The 16,288-nt window shown below is 61.2% G+C and overlaps 5 protein-coding genes across 5 annotated transcripts; all 5 read left to right on the plus strand.

Moving 5' to 3' along the window:
- Nucleotides 1-3,610: 3,610 nt before the first annotated feature.
- LMXM_25_0870 (putative protein kinase) lies at nucleotides 3,611-4,495 on the plus strand (the record flags this gene model as incomplete). The annotated part of the gene is made up of 1 exon (XM_003876092.1): nucleotides 3,611-4,495. The coding sequence occupies one exon, from the start codon at nucleotides 3,611-3,613 to the stop codon at nucleotides 4,493-4,495; it is 885 nt and encodes a 294-aa protein (XP_003876141.1).
- Nucleotides 4,496-5,878: 1,383 nt separating this feature from the next.
- LMXM_25_0880 (conserved hypothetical protein) lies at nucleotides 5,879-9,838 on the plus strand (the record flags this gene model as incomplete). Its single annotated transcript, XM_003876093.1, has 1 exon — nucleotides 5,879-9,838. One exon carries the CDS (start codon nucleotides 5,879-5,881, stop codon nucleotides 9,836-9,838), a length of 3,960 nt encoding a protein of 1,319 aa, XP_003876142.1.
- A 738-nt stretch (nucleotides 9,839-10,576) lies between these two features.
- LMXM_25_0890 (conserved hypothetical protein) lies at nucleotides 10,577-11,332 on the plus strand (the record flags this gene model as incomplete). The annotated part of the gene is made up of 1 exon (XM_003876094.1): nucleotides 10,577-11,332. One exon carries the CDS (start codon nucleotides 10,577-10,579, stop codon nucleotides 11,330-11,332), a length of 756 nt encoding a protein of 251 aa, XP_003876143.1.
- A 733-nt stretch (nucleotides 11,333-12,065) lies between these two features.
- On the plus strand, nucleotides 12,066-13,088 carry LMXM_25_0900 (hypothetical protein, unknown function; the record flags this gene model as incomplete). Its single annotated transcript, XM_003876095.1, has 1 exon — nucleotides 12,066-13,088. The coding sequence occupies one exon, from the start codon at nucleotides 12,066-12,068 to the stop codon at nucleotides 13,086-13,088; it is 1,023 nt and encodes a 340-aa protein (XP_003876144.1).
- A 651-nt stretch (nucleotides 13,089-13,739) lies between these two features.
- On the plus strand, nucleotides 13,740-14,273 carry LMXM_25_0910 (cyclophilin a; the record flags this gene model as incomplete). The annotated part of the gene is made up of 1 exon (XM_003876096.1): nucleotides 13,740-14,273. The coding sequence occupies one exon, from the start codon at nucleotides 13,740-13,742 to the stop codon at nucleotides 14,271-14,273; it is 534 nt and encodes a 177-aa protein (XP_003876145.1).
- Nucleotides 14,274-16,288: the final 2,015 nt, after the last annotated feature.

The following is a 16,288-nucleotide window of genomic DNA, read 5'->3' on the forward strand; positions in this document are numbered from 1 at the left end:
GATGCATGTGTGTGCGTGTGTCTCTCTCTATGCTTCAGTTCTCGATACATGGGATGCTGCTCCCCTGATGCCAGTCCTCTCCCCCGCTCCCCCTCTCCCTTCGCCCCCGCCTCCAAGTCTCTGCACCCTCTTTGAGGGGGATGACATGCGATGATGACCCGATTCAACGTTACCCTTCCCCTAGAGCTGTGTGTGTGGGTGTGTGTGTGTACGTGTGTGTGCATGGCGTAGTCTGCTCTTGCAGTCCTGCACGGCACAGCACGTTCTGCAGCAACACCAAAGTGCTTGTCTCCCTTTCTCTGCGCCGCTTCCGCTTCTCCTCTTTCCTGAACACCACTGACTCCCCCCTCCCCCAACCACCACCACCAGCACCCCCCCCACCACCACCATCCTCTCACCATCCCCTCGCAAAAAGAAGCAGCCGCGCGCAGGACGAGTGCGGAAGGCATGGACGGGGGTGGGGAGGGGGGGCTTCTGAGCGAGTGCCGCTTGCTTTCATCATGGCCGAGGTGCGGCGCACGACAGCGTAGTCGGAGCCGTCATCGATGCCACTGAATGGAAGGACTCGAGTGAGAGGGCGAAAGGCTGAGAGCGGACGGCCATGCTGGGGAGGGGAGGGAAGGGAGGGGTAAAGGCATACAGCCGCACACACACACAGCCGCGGAAGCCGTGCAATGTCTGAAAGGGTGAAGGAGCTCGTGGATGTAGCCAGTAAGCTCATGTGCACGCATGTGTGTCTGTGTGTCTGCGTGTGTGTGTGTGTCTGCATCCCTCACCGCCTCCCCCCCCCCCTTTCTTCCTCCCCTCTCTCTCGCCGCCCCTTCCCTCTTCAGTTTGGCAGACCATCTCTCTCTCTGGTCCGTCAGCACAGCCCTCTTGTACCCTAACCCTAGAACATCGTGGGACACCTGTGTTCCTCGTGCGATCACAGGTGCCGCATCGCTCGCCTTCTTCGTTTCTCTTCCTCCCTCTCGCTCCTCCCTCTCCGTGTCTGTTTCTCTGCCTTCACCTCGTCACTGTCATCGCCCCAAGTCCATTACCTGTGCGTGGCGGTGGTGATGGCGGCGGTGGTGGTAGAAGGGATCAGTGACTATGAAGAGAGGATGAGAGGGAGTGGGAGAGAGGAGGAAGGCAGAGCTGGCCCCGTGTGCGTGCCTGTCTGTCTGTGTGCCTGTACGTGGGTGTGGGTGTGTGTGGTGGTGCGTGTCACGTTGCAGTCACCCACGTCTGTACACATGTAGACAAGCGCCACACGGGAGATTGCGTCTGGTTGATGATGGCTCTGGCTGCTGCTCGTTTCGCATGTAATGCATGTGTGCGCGTACGTGTGCATCTCCCGCAGTGAAAGCATTCCTTGTTCGCTCGCCCATCCGGTGGTTTTTTTTTCCCGCGGTGTGTGATTCGCTTCACCTCTGATGCACGCATGTATGTGTCTACTGTCGTTCTCCGCCTCTATCTCGTTGTCCCTCCACCACTGCGCCTTGCCACCATCACGACTCTGTGTGCGTGCATGTGTGTCTCTCCTCTCGGTACGCGCGTGCGTGCACGCCGTGTGTTCGCCCTTCATCTCTCCACGACTCTTTTTTCCGTTTCTCACCTGTGCCGTCAGGAGCGCGTAGGCACGCCCAAGCGCACACCGTCACGCCGAAGGAGACCCCACGCGTGATGGCAAGCGGTGCGGCTTCTCGTTGCAGTTGCGGTGGGGCAACGACGCAGCCCATCTTCTCCCTCTCCCATTTGCTTTTCAGTATGCTGGCCTTCTCGCTGTCGGTGAGGGCGTTGCGCGTGTATGTGTGTGTGGTGCGCCACCATGGACTGTGAGAGCTAGCACGGCCACTCAGGCATGTACACATACACGCACATGTGCACGTGCACACGCGCGCGCACACACTTCGTAGCGCGATCCTCCGCCTCTCCAGTGTCGTTCACCTTGCACGCGCGCGCGCTCTCTTGTGCTTTTATTTCTCTCTCTGCCCACGTGTGCGCCGGTGCGATGCCGTATGCAAGGGACAGGGAGGAGGTGGAAGTGGGGAACGTTCACGTGACGCAAGAGAGAGATGGGCCGGGGAAGCGTTTTCAGAAGCGGGGTGCGCACGCGTGCTGCGTGGTCGTGTGCCCGTGTCTGTGTATGTGTTAAGCCACCTTAGTGAATAGGGGAGGTGGGAGGTGCTTGCTATGTCCACTTGCCTGTCGCATCGCACTGCCCCAGGGGGTGAGTGGGGGTGTCGGTGCCGGCAAGCATGTGTGTCGGGCGGTGCAGTGTCTGTTGCGTCTGCGGTGTTCTTGCGTGCTTGAGACGGGAGGGGGTCGGAAGGGAGTGGTGTGGAGGGGCCACACGACTGCCCTGATGTATCACGCCACGTACGAGGAGAGAGAGGTGGGGGAGGTGAGCATGGGGCCCGGTGATGATGGTGCGGTGAAGAGGCGGTGCGACAGAGGCGAGCGGAGCGTGCGCGAGAGAATTTGGAGAGAAGAGGCTGCCTGGTGGGGAGTACGCTCGTGTGTGTGTGTGTATACCCGTCTCGTGTGGAGAGGGGGTGGGAAACGGACGGCGGTCATGGTGAAGGGGTCCTGTGGTGTGGTGGTGATGGGGTGGAGAATGTAAAGGAAAGTCAAGATGCAGCGAAGGACTGCGACTGAGCATGTCATCTGAGAAAGTGAGGAGTGGTTATGGGAAACGGGGGGACAGACGGCGGAGAAGTGGCGTGCGCGTGCGTGTCTGTCGACGTGTATGTGTGTGTGTGTGTATATGTCTATGTGTCGGTGCGCGAGGGTTCGTTGGTCTTGTGTGGATGCCGAATGTGGGGCAGCCGCGTCCTGTGCTATGGCCCCCGCCCCCCTCTTCCCGCTTTTATCGACGCCACGCTCCGCCTCCCCCCGCTGCTCTGTGGCAAGTCGATAAGGCGGAAAAAGGGGGGTGGGGAGGGGCAACGAGCGGCACTCGCCAGGTGCGTCTCAAGATGCGCATGTGTGTCTCGTGGAGGACGGGAGATGGGAGACGATGAAAGGTGAAGAGGTATACATTGCCAGCACCGAGGCCTGAGTCTTCGCCATCCCACCCACCCTCCTCCCTGCTGATCTCTTGGTCTGCTTGTAGTGCGGAACCGCAGAAGAATGTCGAAAAAAAGTAAGCAGCGATATCACACGGCTGCTCCCGACCGAGCAGTTCTCGAGTGCAGTCGTGTGGGCGGAGCGAGCTACGGCCTCCCTTCCCTCCACTCTCTCACCAGGCGCAAACATACCCATATGCACCTCTCACGCATGCAACGTCCTCGCGGCGAAGCAATGCGGGGGTGTGCGCACGTGCGCGCACGCGTACTCTCTATCTCTTTGTGGTAACTTTTCAGTTTTTATTCCCGCTCCCCCCTCTTCCGGTGTCCTCCGCCGACCTCCAGCCCAGACGGCTGTCGCGCTTCGACGTGGAGGCGCTCGCGCATAAGAGGGACGCTGAAGTGGCGTTAGTTTCGTAGGGTGCTCGTGCGTGCGCGTGTGCTTTCGCACGCGACGTTCCTCTGTGTGTTGCACGGTATCTCCACCCCCCCCCTTCCCCTCCCCCACGTGCACGCACAATTCGACACACACACACGTAACGGTAAAGCGCACCGCGAGAATGTCGTTGAGCAACGCGCATGCAGAGCTGGGTCCCGGCGAAAGTGCACACGCCATCGAGCTGGGACGCCTTATCTTCCAAGGTGCGGAGTCGAAGGTGTACTCTTGCAACTTCTACGGCGCCCCGGCTTTATGCAAGCATCGTTTTGTGAAGCGGTACCGCGACCCAAGCCTCGATGAGCGTCTGCGTACACAACGTACGCGTCGCGAGGCACGCGCCCTGGAACGTTGTGTGAAGAAGGGCATCCGTGCACCGCGTCTGTTAGGCGCGGACTACATCAACACTTTTCTTGTCATGTCCTATGAAGCTGGCCCAACCGTGAAGGAGGCGCTCGACGCTGAGCACGCCGCCTACATGCAGCAGGTGTCGAAGGGTAAGAGTACGCCTGCGCAGCAGCAACAGCAGCAGCCCACATCGTCGCCCTCGGCGTCGGCCAACGCTTCCCCGTCGCCGGTGATTGCGGCCCTTCTGCAGAGCATTGGTGTCGTGGTGGCGCGGCTGCACAACGCGAACATCGTCCACGGCGACCTCACGACCTCCAACTTCATTTGCACGTGCAATGGGCTAGCGGCGGCGGCGGCTTCACCCGGTGCGGGTGGCGCGGATGCCCACGCGTCGAGTTCGCCGGTTCTGCCAACAGCGGAGGACATTGTTGTTCTCGACTTTGGGCTCATCTCCGATAAGTACAGCACAGAGGAGCGTGCGGTGGACCTCTACGTGCTGGAGCGCGCCATCGCTTCGACCCACCCGTACCTCTCCGCCTTTGCCAGCGACATCATTGTTGAAGGCTATCGCAGCGCCGCTGACCCGAAGAAGGGAGAGGAGGCGTTGCAGCGACTAGAGGCGGTGCGCGCGCGTGGGCGCAAGCGCACCATGGTCGGCTAGTACTCCTGTAAAAGAGAAAATAACTAGAAAGAAAACAATGCGGTAGAAGTCATCTCCCTCCCTCCACATCTGACGCCTCCGTCATGATCATCGCCGCAAGGCCCTGCATGGGCCCTTGATGCGCTTGGCGTACGCGTCTCTCTCCCTCGCTCCCTCTGTGCGATTCGTCGCAGGTGCCCGAGTGCTAATGCGCTGCCTCGCGTGATGAGCGCGTATAATCCACTGCACGGCTATCCGTGATATGCTTGAGTCCGTGCCTGTGCGTCAGTCGTAGCTCGCTCGCCCACGCACATTATAAGTGGCACGTGCGCCACCTCCTCATGTGTGTCTCTCATCACCACCGCCACCCACCCTCGCCCTCTGTTGCATCTTCGCTTCGCCTCGCTCCTCTGCACCTCCGCCGGCAAAACCGAAAAACGGAGGAGAGGGCGGTAAGGCAGCGAAAAAGGAAAAAACTTTTGAGTTGTTCCGGTCGCACACGGGTGTGCACCGCGTGTCGAGCCGAAGGAGAAGCACAGGCACACACGTCACCGGGTGCACGCGCATGACATGTAAAGGGGGTACCCGACCCTCCTCCTCCCCCCCCTCCACAACGGTCACCGCTGCCTTCGGCAGCTGTCATGCCGAGTAGACGCGCTGCGCCAGGTCGATTCCCTTTCTTTTTTCTTTCATCTTGCTGTTCGTGTGGCCGCTCGCAGGCGCGTGGAGGATCATCTTTTCCGCACTTGCAGCACCCAAAAAGGTTGTACATGCATACAGAGGCAATAGAAGCACCGCCCCCACTCTCCCCCCTCTCCCCACATAGAATCGCATACACGTTGACGCCGCGTAGCTAGAAGAAGAAGCCTGTCACCACGAGGAAGCAGCGGCACCGCCCCCTCCCCTGTAACCGCTGCGCTCTGCTCCGATTTTCACTTCTTGTTGTTGCCAAAGATTTTGAGGTCCATGAAGTCACAGCCGCACCGCATCTCGCCGCAGAGGATGTCTGCTTCGCTGAGTCGTGCAGCCGACCCGGCTGCGCGCGCCACATTCTCTGCCCCGTTTCCGCCACGTCAGAGCGTCATTCATGGGCCGCTCACCACCACGACGGTGGTCACTACCATTGTAGAGGGGGAGGCTGCCGCGGACAAAATTAGCGGCCACCGCCGTCCCGGCAGTGGTAGCAGGGCCACTGTATCTGCATCCATGCGAAACAGGGGCAGCGGCGCTGCTCCGCGGCAAAGCCCTCCGCGACACCAGCCATCGCCGCAGCACGCACGACGTGCTGCATCTGTCGTGAGTGAGGAAGGTGAAACGGACATCCGCGAGTTGCGGCAAACCCGCTCCCTCTTCCTCTGCGGCCGGGGCCTCCTCTCTCTGCGGCACATCCAGCACCTACCAGACATGTTGTCGCTGCGCTTCCTCAGCGTCCACATGAACAGCATCAAGGAACTCGAGAGTGGGTGCCTGCGCACGCTGCGGCACTTGGTGGAACTTGACTTGAGCGCGAATGAGCTGCGAGAGATACCACCGAGGTGCTGGGACGGGCTTGGGCATCTCGAGCGCCTGAATCTGTCCAGCAACCAGCTGACCCGCCTCGGTCCCGCCGCCTTCGGCTCTCTCGCCTCGCTGCAGTGGCTTTCCCTCGGCTTTAACAGCATCATCGATTTATCAGGTCTGCGCTCGGTGCCGGCGTCCGCGCCGCTGGGCTACGTGGACCTGTGTGCCAACCGTATCGCGACGCTGGACGAGGTCATATGCGCCCTCACGCCTCACAGAACGCATCTGCAGGAACTGCGGCTGGAATCGCCATCGCCGCGATCTTCCATGACGACAGCGGCGGCAGGCAGCGGCGCTTTTTCCCCGCCCACCACGATGAGCACGTCTCTCAACGACAGTCAGGACGGTGCAGCCGCCTACTGGCCCATCGAGGAGAACCCATGCTGCCTCGCCACGGGCCCTGACACGCAGGACGCAGACGGGGGTAACGTAGATGTCAGTGGCGGGGCTGCTGGTGGGCGGGGCAACAGCCGAGTCCACGGCGCCGTCTGCAGTTCGCCTTCTGCTGCAAACTACGTGGAGCGGCTTCTGTCATACTTCCCGCGCCTGCTCGTGGTGAACGGCGTCTCCTACGGCGTGGACCCGTTGCACGCCCTTCGCCAGCAGCGGCGCTCTCAGGAGCCGGAAGTTCAGGTGGGGACGAGCGCAGTCGATGCCACGGCTGCTGTGGTAGATGCGTCGCCCTTCGCGTCGCTGTGCAGCGCGGACCAGAGCGCGTGGGGCCGTTCTCTGCTCTGCGCGGGCGGTGCAGAGAGTTCACCGGCAGGGGTGGAGAGACTTGCCGACGGCACACCCATCAGCGATGTTTTCGCACAACTACTGAAGAGACCACTGCCACGCCTGCGACGGTCCTCCTCGTCATCGCGATCGCCATCTTCGGCTTCGTCTGGGGGCCCAAAGAAGCGGCGTCACAGTCGCAACCGCCATCGCACTGACAGCAGGCAACGAGCGAGGAGCTCATCGCGACACCGTAGCCGTTCTTCTTCCTCCTCTTCTTCTCCCCCTCGAGAGTCGTCTCGGCATGGCCATCGTGCAGCTGCTGCACCCGTGGCGGCGGCGGCCCGAGCGGAGCAGGACGCGGACTGGATGCTAACTTCATTCAAGTCAGCAGCGCCTGCCGCAGCGAACCCACTGCCACCGCAGCAGGACCCACAAGCAGCACCTCGAAAACCCCGAGAGGTGAGCGAAGATAGCGTCGTCGCGGCTGGCGCTGCAAGCAAGGAGGAGGCGCCACTCCGACATGGTCGGCGGGCCACCGCCGCGAAGCCGCGCCGTGCTTCTCTCCGCCGTCGCTCGTCGTCAAACGCCTCGTCTCTCGCTACATCGCCACTCTCCGGCGCTGCTTCCTGTCCGTTCGCAGTGTCACCGTTGGCAGCCCCAGAGCATTATCGCGAGTGCAAGCCCCGGTACGAGGTAGCGACAGCGACGTCGGCCACAGAGGCGTTTTGCACACCCTCTGCAACCCCATCAACGGGGCAACTGATGCCGTCTGTCGACAAGAGCTCCGACCTGGCTCTTCCTCTGATGTCCCCTTCCCCCGCTGGTGTCACCGATACCAGCGACATCTCGCCGCCTGCCGCGGCAGCGCGTGGGCCTTGTGAGCGCCGCGGCAGCGGCGGCGAAAACTACCGAAAGGACGACAGCGTTGTCGCCACCACAGGCAGTGGGACTCTCACGTGTGCCACCTCCAAGGATCCGGCGACTCTCGATCCGCCGCCGCCTCTTACGAGTGTCGGCTCAGCCGCGGTGCTGCGGTGGAAGCCGAAGCAGGTGTCCCGTGGAACCTGCACAGAGCAGGGCGCAGAGGCGCTATCGACGGTGTCGCGTGATGCGGAGCTAACGGCAAAGGTGGAGCAGTTGCAGGAGCAGCTTGCGCTCCGTACCACAACCATCAGCGATCTGCGTCGACACCTCGACCTCATCCGGACGCAGTACGTCGAGGGGCAGCGTGAGGCACAGCATCGGCAGCAGCAGCTCCGCAGTCAGGTATCGGCACTGAAGGACGAGCTGGCGCGGCGGGCCGAGGAGGCGACAATATTGCAGCGCAAGCAGCAGGCGCAACTAAATCGAGCCGTCGGCTCTGTCAAGGCGGAGTGGGTGCGACGGCTCGAGGCGGCAGAGCAACACAGCGCTGAAGCGTATGCAGAGGCGACGGCAGCGTGGGGGGGGCGTCTAGCACACGCCGAGGAACAAGAGCTGCACATGCAACAGATGGTCGCTGTGAAGTCTGCGCAGCTTGCGACGCTCGAGCGGCAGACACACGCTATGGAGGCGGAGATACAGGCTATACGAGGCCATTCTCTTATGCAGCAGCGGCACTGGGCTGCGCGGACTGGGCTGCAGCTCACCGAGGCGGACAAGCGGCGCACGCTGGAGGGCGCGGCGGCAGCCTCACTTGCGCAGCTGTGTCGCTCCTTCTCCGACGCAGCCGTACAAATTCAGACAGAGCTGCTGCGCGAGGCTGAACGAGTCCGAGAGCGCGCGGAGGAGGCACTGCGAGAGCAGCAGGCCACGTGGAGGGCACAGGTGACAGCATACGAGGACGCTATGCGCCATGCTGCGTCCGAAGTGCACAATGCTGTCGCAGGGAGGCACGGCGCAGCTTACTTGTCGCCGCTTCCACCGACATGTACATCCCCTGCCCTGCCCGAGGATCCGTCGCTGTCCTTAGTCACCGTCCCCTCTCCGACGCTTGCAGGCGTGTCAGCCCCGCACCACGAGCCGCTCGCGCTTAGCGACCAAGGCAACAACAATCAGGTCGTCGGTGCACAAGCCGATACCAAAGAAAGGGACAACATGAGAGAGCGGACGCCGCTGGCGGTGGAGAGGACCGCTGCTGCAGATGGCAGTGCCCTGGTGTCGACCTCTACCACCGAGTCTCTACGTGTGACCCAGGGCGAGGACAGTGGCTGCGCCGCAGGAGCGGAATGCGGGGCTGCTTCCAATGAGCTGAAGCAGGTGGCTGACGTGGGTGACAGCGGCACTCTGATCGCTTACTGGAGGTGCGCGTGCGCGCGTGTCGAAGCCCAACTGCATCGCGTGGATGCTGCCCTGCACGTCGCCACTCTCACCCAGCAGTCCATGGCGGCGGAGAACACGCGTCTGCTCAGCCACGTCGAGGCACTGGAGGCGGAGAAGAAGGAGTCGCTGGCAGCCCTCCACTCCACTTCTGAGGTTGCCGTCCAGGAGCGGGACAACTTGCTGCGCACGCTGCACACGTTACGGGCTGATATGGAGCGGAAGGACGCCGCGCTGGATGCGCTGGAGGAGGAGGCGCACGCGAAACTGAGCGAGAAGCGCCACCGCATCGCCGAGCTTGAGGAAGCTGTGGAGGCGCTCACAACGCAACAGACGCGCGCGACAGAGGTGAACGTGTCCACGCGCGGACAGCTGGAGGCAGCGCAGGCGACGGTGGCACGCCTGCAGCAGGAACTGGCCGACGCGAGGGAGCGGTGCAAGGCGGTGACACAGCAGCAGGTGGAGCAGGTGCCAGACTTAGAGCGAAAGCAGCGTGAGCTTTCCGAGCTACTTGCCACCAGCAACGCCGAGGCCCACCAACATCAGCTGGAGAAGAAGGCGCTGGTGCACGCTCTTACTATGGCGCGAGAGCAGCTGGTGCGGCTGTACGAGTCGCACCAGCTCCTCTCCAGTGCGTACGCGAGCGCGAAGGATCAGATCACACAGCTACAGGCGAAGCTCGATACAGCGCAGCGGCAGGTGCACGAAATCCAAGAGGCGACCCGCGCAAAGCAAAAGGCCACCTTCGAGGTGCTTTCGCACTGGATGACGAACAACGCGCTCTAGCCGCACGATATGATCGAGTGGGGAAGGGAGGAGGATGAAGGTGTGTGTGCGTGTGTGTGTGCTGAATGAGTGCACAGCCTCCTATCCTTCTTCCCACACCCCCTTCTGTATTTTTTTTCTCTGGCGCTGGCTGGAGCCCGCTTGTGCGCCCTGCGCGGAAACGCCCACGCAAGACGCGAGACTGCACTGGAATATGCAGATGAACAGATCAAAATGCGGACAGGTGAGGGGGAAAGCCGAATTCGCCGCCGATGGGGCATGTGCCTACCCTTTTGAGGGGCGCCCAACGACTTCCTCAAGCAAGTCGCCAGCCACACACACATACACACATGCATGCATGTATATACAGCGTGGACTTGATATTCAGGGCGCATCCTCCCCACCCCACCCCTCTCCCGCGCCGTCTTATCACTCGCCTCCGCTTTGACTTGACTTTCTCTCCCCGTTGCTATGTGGTCCTTCCCTCCTCGTCGCTTCATCTACCGCTGCAGGTGTTCAGCAGATTCCGTCAAGTGTGCAAGGCCTGTCGAGGCGCGCACACACATCGTCTCCCCCACCCACCCACCCCACACGCACACCCTTCTCCCTACAAAGAGCACCAAAGGCTTCGGCCCCGTGTTGATACGGTAGCCGAAGCAGGAAGCGAAGTAACGGACGCACAAGGCACTCGAGCCGCTTGTACGCGTGCGCCTCTTCACGTGCTTTGCCTCTGCCGCCCCCCGCTGCGGCGCATCCGACATGAAGCGTCTCAGCAGCCACCACGCCATTGTCTGCGGCGCCGCGAGCGCCGCCGCTAGCACGCGATCTTGCGACGTTGTAGGCGGCGGCAGCTCCTGCACGGCGACCTCGTCGCTCTTCGCGGCGAAGCGAGGCCGATTTTACCGCCCGCTGGTGAACCAGGGTATCAACCTGTGGCGCTCCCGCATGGGTCGTCACCACAAAGGGTGGACGACCTGGGAGTACAACCGCGACGTCGTACCCGACCCACGGCCGTTCCCGGAGCCGGCGGTGAACAACTACTTCGGTCGCTCGCGCATCTGGAACCCGATTGCAGGCAAGATCGGCCTTGTCAACCGAAAGGCAGAGGAGTGGGGGTGGCCACATCAACGGCCACCGCCGACGGGCCTGCGGCGGTCGCCTGAGTACTTCCCCTTCTTCTTCAGCCGGTACTTCCCGGACGTCGAAGTGCGGCTGGTGCTGGACAGCGTCCTGAACAACGAGACGACGCGACCTATCTTTCACATCCCACAGGACATGTCGAAGCAGGAGCTGGTGAACTACCTCAAGAACATCTATAACATCGACAACGTCGTCCGCATCAGCGTGCGCAATATGCGCGGGCGACGCTTCAAGAACGAGGTGGGCGAGATCAAGAGCTTGCCGGACTACAAGGTCGCGGTTGTCGAGCTCGACTCGCCGGTGTCCATTGTGTTCAAGCAGATCAAGGGTACCGAGGATACCCCTGACAACAAGCCGGTAGCGCAAATCGCGTAAGGCGTCACTGCGCTTCGGAAGGTGGTGTCGCGCCCATCTGTTTCTCTGCTGTCGTCGGGGCGTGGCAGCGGGCGAATGCAGGTACTCTTGTACGGGAAGAAGCACTCGGAATCGGCGGCGGCCGAGCTCTGTGTTTTTCGTGGCGTCTCCCTCCCCCTCTCTCTGTGTAGGGGGAGGGGAGGTGTGAATGTCATTGTGCTGGATCACAAACTTCTACGTTTACACTAACCAGACACAAAGCGAAGCAGCTCAAGCACCAGCGCTGCCGTGTGCGCTCACAGGGCAGGACAGAAGACATTAGCGCGTGTCTTCCTGGATCTGTGTCTCTGCGCGCACGTGTCATTCTTCCCTCCAGCGACAGGCAGCGAGACACAGACAGGAGAGGGCAAGGGTTTGTGAGGGTGTGCGACTGTATGGAGCAAGAGAGGTGCTGCTGGGAGTGGTGGCGGCAATGATGACCGCCACCAACGTTTCTTCGCCACCATGACTATAGTCCTTTCTCTTGCCATGCGCCCTTCTCCCTCCCTCTGTCGGCGTCCTGCTCGCTGCGTGTGCGGCTGTGGTGCATGCCCACGCCGGCCGGGTCGCTACATTAAAGGGTGGAAGCGATATTGGCCCATGTGTTACCTCCAGCACCCCCACTTCTCCCATATCCTCCCTTCTACGCCACTCTTCTAGGGCACATACACAACAGACCCTTTCTTTGAGCGTGTGTGTGTGTGTGCTGATCACCATGGCCGGCTCCAAGGCGCTCTGTCGGGGGTGCCTCACGGTTTACTCGGCTCTCATGCTGGTTCTCACTGCCGTCTACCTGTGGTCGAAATGGGGGGTGCATCGCAGCTTCGTCGCGGTCCTAGAGGAGACGACGAGGCACAGGGACACCAGCGCTGACGTCAACGGCGTCGCCCTCGCCGAGTCGGGCGGAGCCGAGTACGTAGGTGTCGCGCTTTTCCACGCTTTGCACCTCATCTGCCTTACGCTGTTTCTCTTCGGCTACAAGTCCGGCGGGAAAATGTCGCTTGGCTGCGCGTTGCTTCTGGCGTGCGCTGCCATGTACATACTTGTCTACGGGTGTATGACTCTACAAGGACAGCAGGAGCAGCAAGGCTCCTCCGCCCCGCCTAAGGCCGCCGCGGCACACCCGCGCAGGCAGGAGGAGTCCCAAGCGTATCAGGTTGAGGCGGACTACACTCATAGCGCCATCGCTGTCGCTGGTGCAGCAGCGCCCCCGCGTAACGGGGAACAGCGTGAGCTGAGTCGGGCTGCTGCCGAGCAGGTCAGTTGCGCGCCAGGGACTTGCGGCATTGCCTCGGCGCACGCTGGTGAGCCTCTCTCGTATGTAGAACTAGGGTGGATATTGCTGGAGGCCTTGGTCGACGTGCTGGCCATCATCGCCGTCGGCCCCGAGAGTCCCACAGGAGACGGCGGCGTCCGTCTCCACCCCGATGGCACGCCCATCTCCTCCGAGACGCCGTTCGCTGGGGTGCGTCGACTCAGCCTATTGATGTTGAACTTCACCGGCTTTGCTTTGTCGCTGTGGGGTGTCATGCTATTCGATGTCAGCCCTAACTCGGCACCAGCGCCGGCGCTGTCAACGTCAGCCGCCGCCAGTGGTGGTGGTAGGAGCCGTGGTGGCCGCGGCAACGGTGCTCAGGCCGCCAGCGGAAGGGCCAGCGCTTCAGCAACCTTGGCAAACCCGGCAGCAGGCGCGGGGCAACTGTCCACATCTCCTGTAGAGGCGAAGAAGTATCAGTAGGAGCGTCGTCGTCTTTTTGGTGTCACCGTGTGCCTCCTGTCGCTGCCACCATTCCTGCTGTTGCCGGCAGACGGGCGTGTCTGCGCCGGGCTGTTGACTTGAGTACTGCATGCTGTACGCAATGTACCCATATATATATATAAAGAGCATGTGCATGATGTACGGGAGTGCGCGTTGTATAAAGGCGTGTGGGTAGACATGGATGCCGCGCCCTCCAATCGAGTTGCCGCAACGTGCCTTGCCGCCTTTGGTGTGTGTCTAACCGGATATCGGCACTGAAGTGCCTGTGAACGCCACGAGGCGGTGTGGCACCGTCAGAGACCCCGTCCGCGGACATTCTCTGCGACCCGACATTCAACACCGTCACGCACACAAGACGTATTTGCGTGTAAAGGCTGCACCCTCCATGCACACGCGCTTGCTCGCCTCGAGCCCCGCCTCCTCACCTCCCTCGGCCACCCACCCTGTTTGTGTCCATCATTTTCTTTGATTTTTTGCCTTGCCGCGATACGCATGCACCCACGCACACACAAACACACACATACACACATGCGTGCGTGCAGGATTCCTTGGCGCCTTCTCAGTCTCCCTCCTCCCATCATCTTCACTCGTTCAAACAGAAACACTAACCCCTGTCTCCCTTCAAGCATAATGCCTTACAAGCCGTACTACCCCGTCGTTGAGTCCAACCCCAAGGTTTGGATGGATATCGAGATCGGTGGCAAGTCCGCCGGCCGCGTGACGATGGAGCTCTTCGCCGACGCCGTCCCCCAGACGGCCGAGAACTTCCGCGTGCTGTGCACGGGCGAGAAGGGCTTTGGCTACTCCAACAGCCCGTTCCACCGTGTGATCCCGGATTTCATGTGCCAGGGTGGCGACTTCACTGCCGGCAACGGCACCGGTGGCAAGTCCATCTACGGTAGCAAGTTTGCCGATGAGTCCTTCGTCGGCAAGGCCGGCAAGCACTTCGGCCCGGGCACGCTGTCGATGGCCAATGCCGGCCCCAACACGAACGGCTCTCAGTTCTTCCTGTGCACAGCGCCCACGAGCTGGCTGGACGGCAAGCACGTCGTCTTCGGTCAGGTGCTGGAGGGCTACGATGTTGTCAAGGCTATGGAGGCCGTCGGCAGCCGCAGCGGCGTCACCTCGAAGCCCGTGCGCGTGTCTGCCTGCGGGCAGCTCTAACGGAGGACGGTGACGTAAGCTGAGGAGAGGCGAAACTGAGAGGGAGGAAGGGGCGGGGGTGAGGGACAGCGGGGCCCAGTTCATGAAGGCGAAGAAGACTAGGGAGTGGGGGAGAAGACGATGAGTTCCCATTTGTCCGGGTGTACAAGGGGAGTGGTCAGAGGGCATCAATACGTGTCGCTGAGTGTGTCCGTGGATGCCCGAACGTTCCGGTAACAAGCACAAGCACACACGCGCGCACACCCCCACTAACCTCCCGCCTGCCCAACCTTTCCGCCTCCGTTCCCACCCATCCACCCACCCTGACACCACGGCCACATCACCCTTCTCCCTGTCTCCCTCTGCGCTGGATCAAGGTCGTACGTGTCACGATTTTGTCTGTCTCGTGTGTGTGGAGTAGGAGGGGGGGGAGGGAGTCGATTTCGTCATGCCTCCCTCTCCCCCTCTCACGCCCTGCCCTCTCCCCTCTATAGTCTCCACAGCCTCTTTTCCTTGTATTTCTCTTGATGATTTCTTCTCTCCCCCCTCCCTTTCGCTGTTGATGTCCTGTCTTGCTTGCTTTCTTCTCCCCTCCCCTCCCCCACCTCTCCTCCCACCCACCCACTGACTACGCGTGTCTGTGTGTCTGTTTCTGCGGGACCCATCGGTCTCGCGCTCGGTCCGCAGCGAGCAGCACTCCTCACGTGCCCTACAGGAGAGAAGGGCGGGAAGCGAGGACAGGAAAGGGAGACATTCCTTTATCCTTTGTTCGTTGGTGGTGGTGGTCGTCGTCGTCGTCGTCCTCGTCGCCGTATGTTGTGTGAAAGGGGGCAACCCCAGCGTGGAGGTTGCGTGTCTGCACGCCTTTCCGTGCCTCTCTGCATGAATGGGCTCGGTCACCTTCTCGTTCCACGTCTGTGCTTTCGGTACATAATCGGTCACACGCGCACTCACGAACCGATCTACTGGGGGTACCTGCGCCTCTCTCGGCCAACATCACTGTGTGTCTCTACACACGCTTTTGGTGACTGGGAGGCGGCCTGGGTGCGAAACGGGTGTGTCGAGGCGCGTGAAGAAAAAAAAGAAAGCAAGGAAGGGGGAGGGGGGAAAGGGCGGGACGCGTCTCGAACGACTCTCCACTGTTGCGACTCTGTGGCTAGTGTCCTCCCCCATCCTTGCCCCCTCTCGCTCTTCAGCCTTCAGGACTCCCTGACACACACGTCACCACCACCACCACCACAGCCTCTTAAAAGATGACGAAAAAATCGAAAAAAATATATGATTTACAAAAGAAAAGGAAGACAAGAAAATGACACACGCGCACCACCACACGCACACACTATTTTTTTTCCGGATTTACGCCACGCATATACGTACATGTTTGTGCATGAGCTGCTGTCTGTGTCTGCCTGGGTGTGTGTGTGTGTGTGTGGGTCTGTGTGTGTGTGGGTGTGTAGTGGTGTGTTCCGGTGATCACGGCAGATGCGCCGCATCTCTCGCTCTCTTCCTCGCCCGTATAGAGAAACACAAAAAAATGAAAGAAAAGAGAGAGCCGCCGAAGAGGGAATCATTAGTGGGGCGACTCTTGCTGTTGCTCATCGGGCCTTTGCGTACACGGCCTTCGCCGCGGCACTCCCGTCCTCCTCCCCTTCCTTGGCTGCGTGTTGGTGCATCCAGTGGGATGCACCAACACAGACGAAGAGGAATAAGGGCAAAAAGGGTGCGATTTGGCGTGACGGAGAGGTATCTGCGCGCACACATTCCTTCTCTCGCCCCTCCCTTCTCCCTCGCAACGCTGCTGCTGCTGCTGGTGGTGGTGGTGGTGGTGGTGCTCATGCCACGGTGCCCTGCGCTGCTGATTTCGAACTCGATGATGCCTTTCTTCTTCTCGTCTGCCGCTCCCCTCTCCGTGTCTTCCTCGCCCACTCCCGTATCCACTCGGCTGAGCGCCTGTCTCCCCCTCCCCTTCCCTTCCGTCACAACCTACATCAATGCTGCCACCTTCATGTGCGGCGCGGATAGACTGTAAATGCCTG

The sequence above is a fragment of the Leishmania mexicana genome, chromosome 25 (assembly GCF_000234665.1).
Source record: "Leishmania mexicana MHOM/GT/2001/U1103 complete genome, chromosome 25".
In the NCBI taxonomy this organism is placed as follows: Eukaryota; Euglenozoa; class Kinetoplastea; order Trypanosomatida; family Trypanosomatidae; genus Leishmania; species Leishmania mexicana.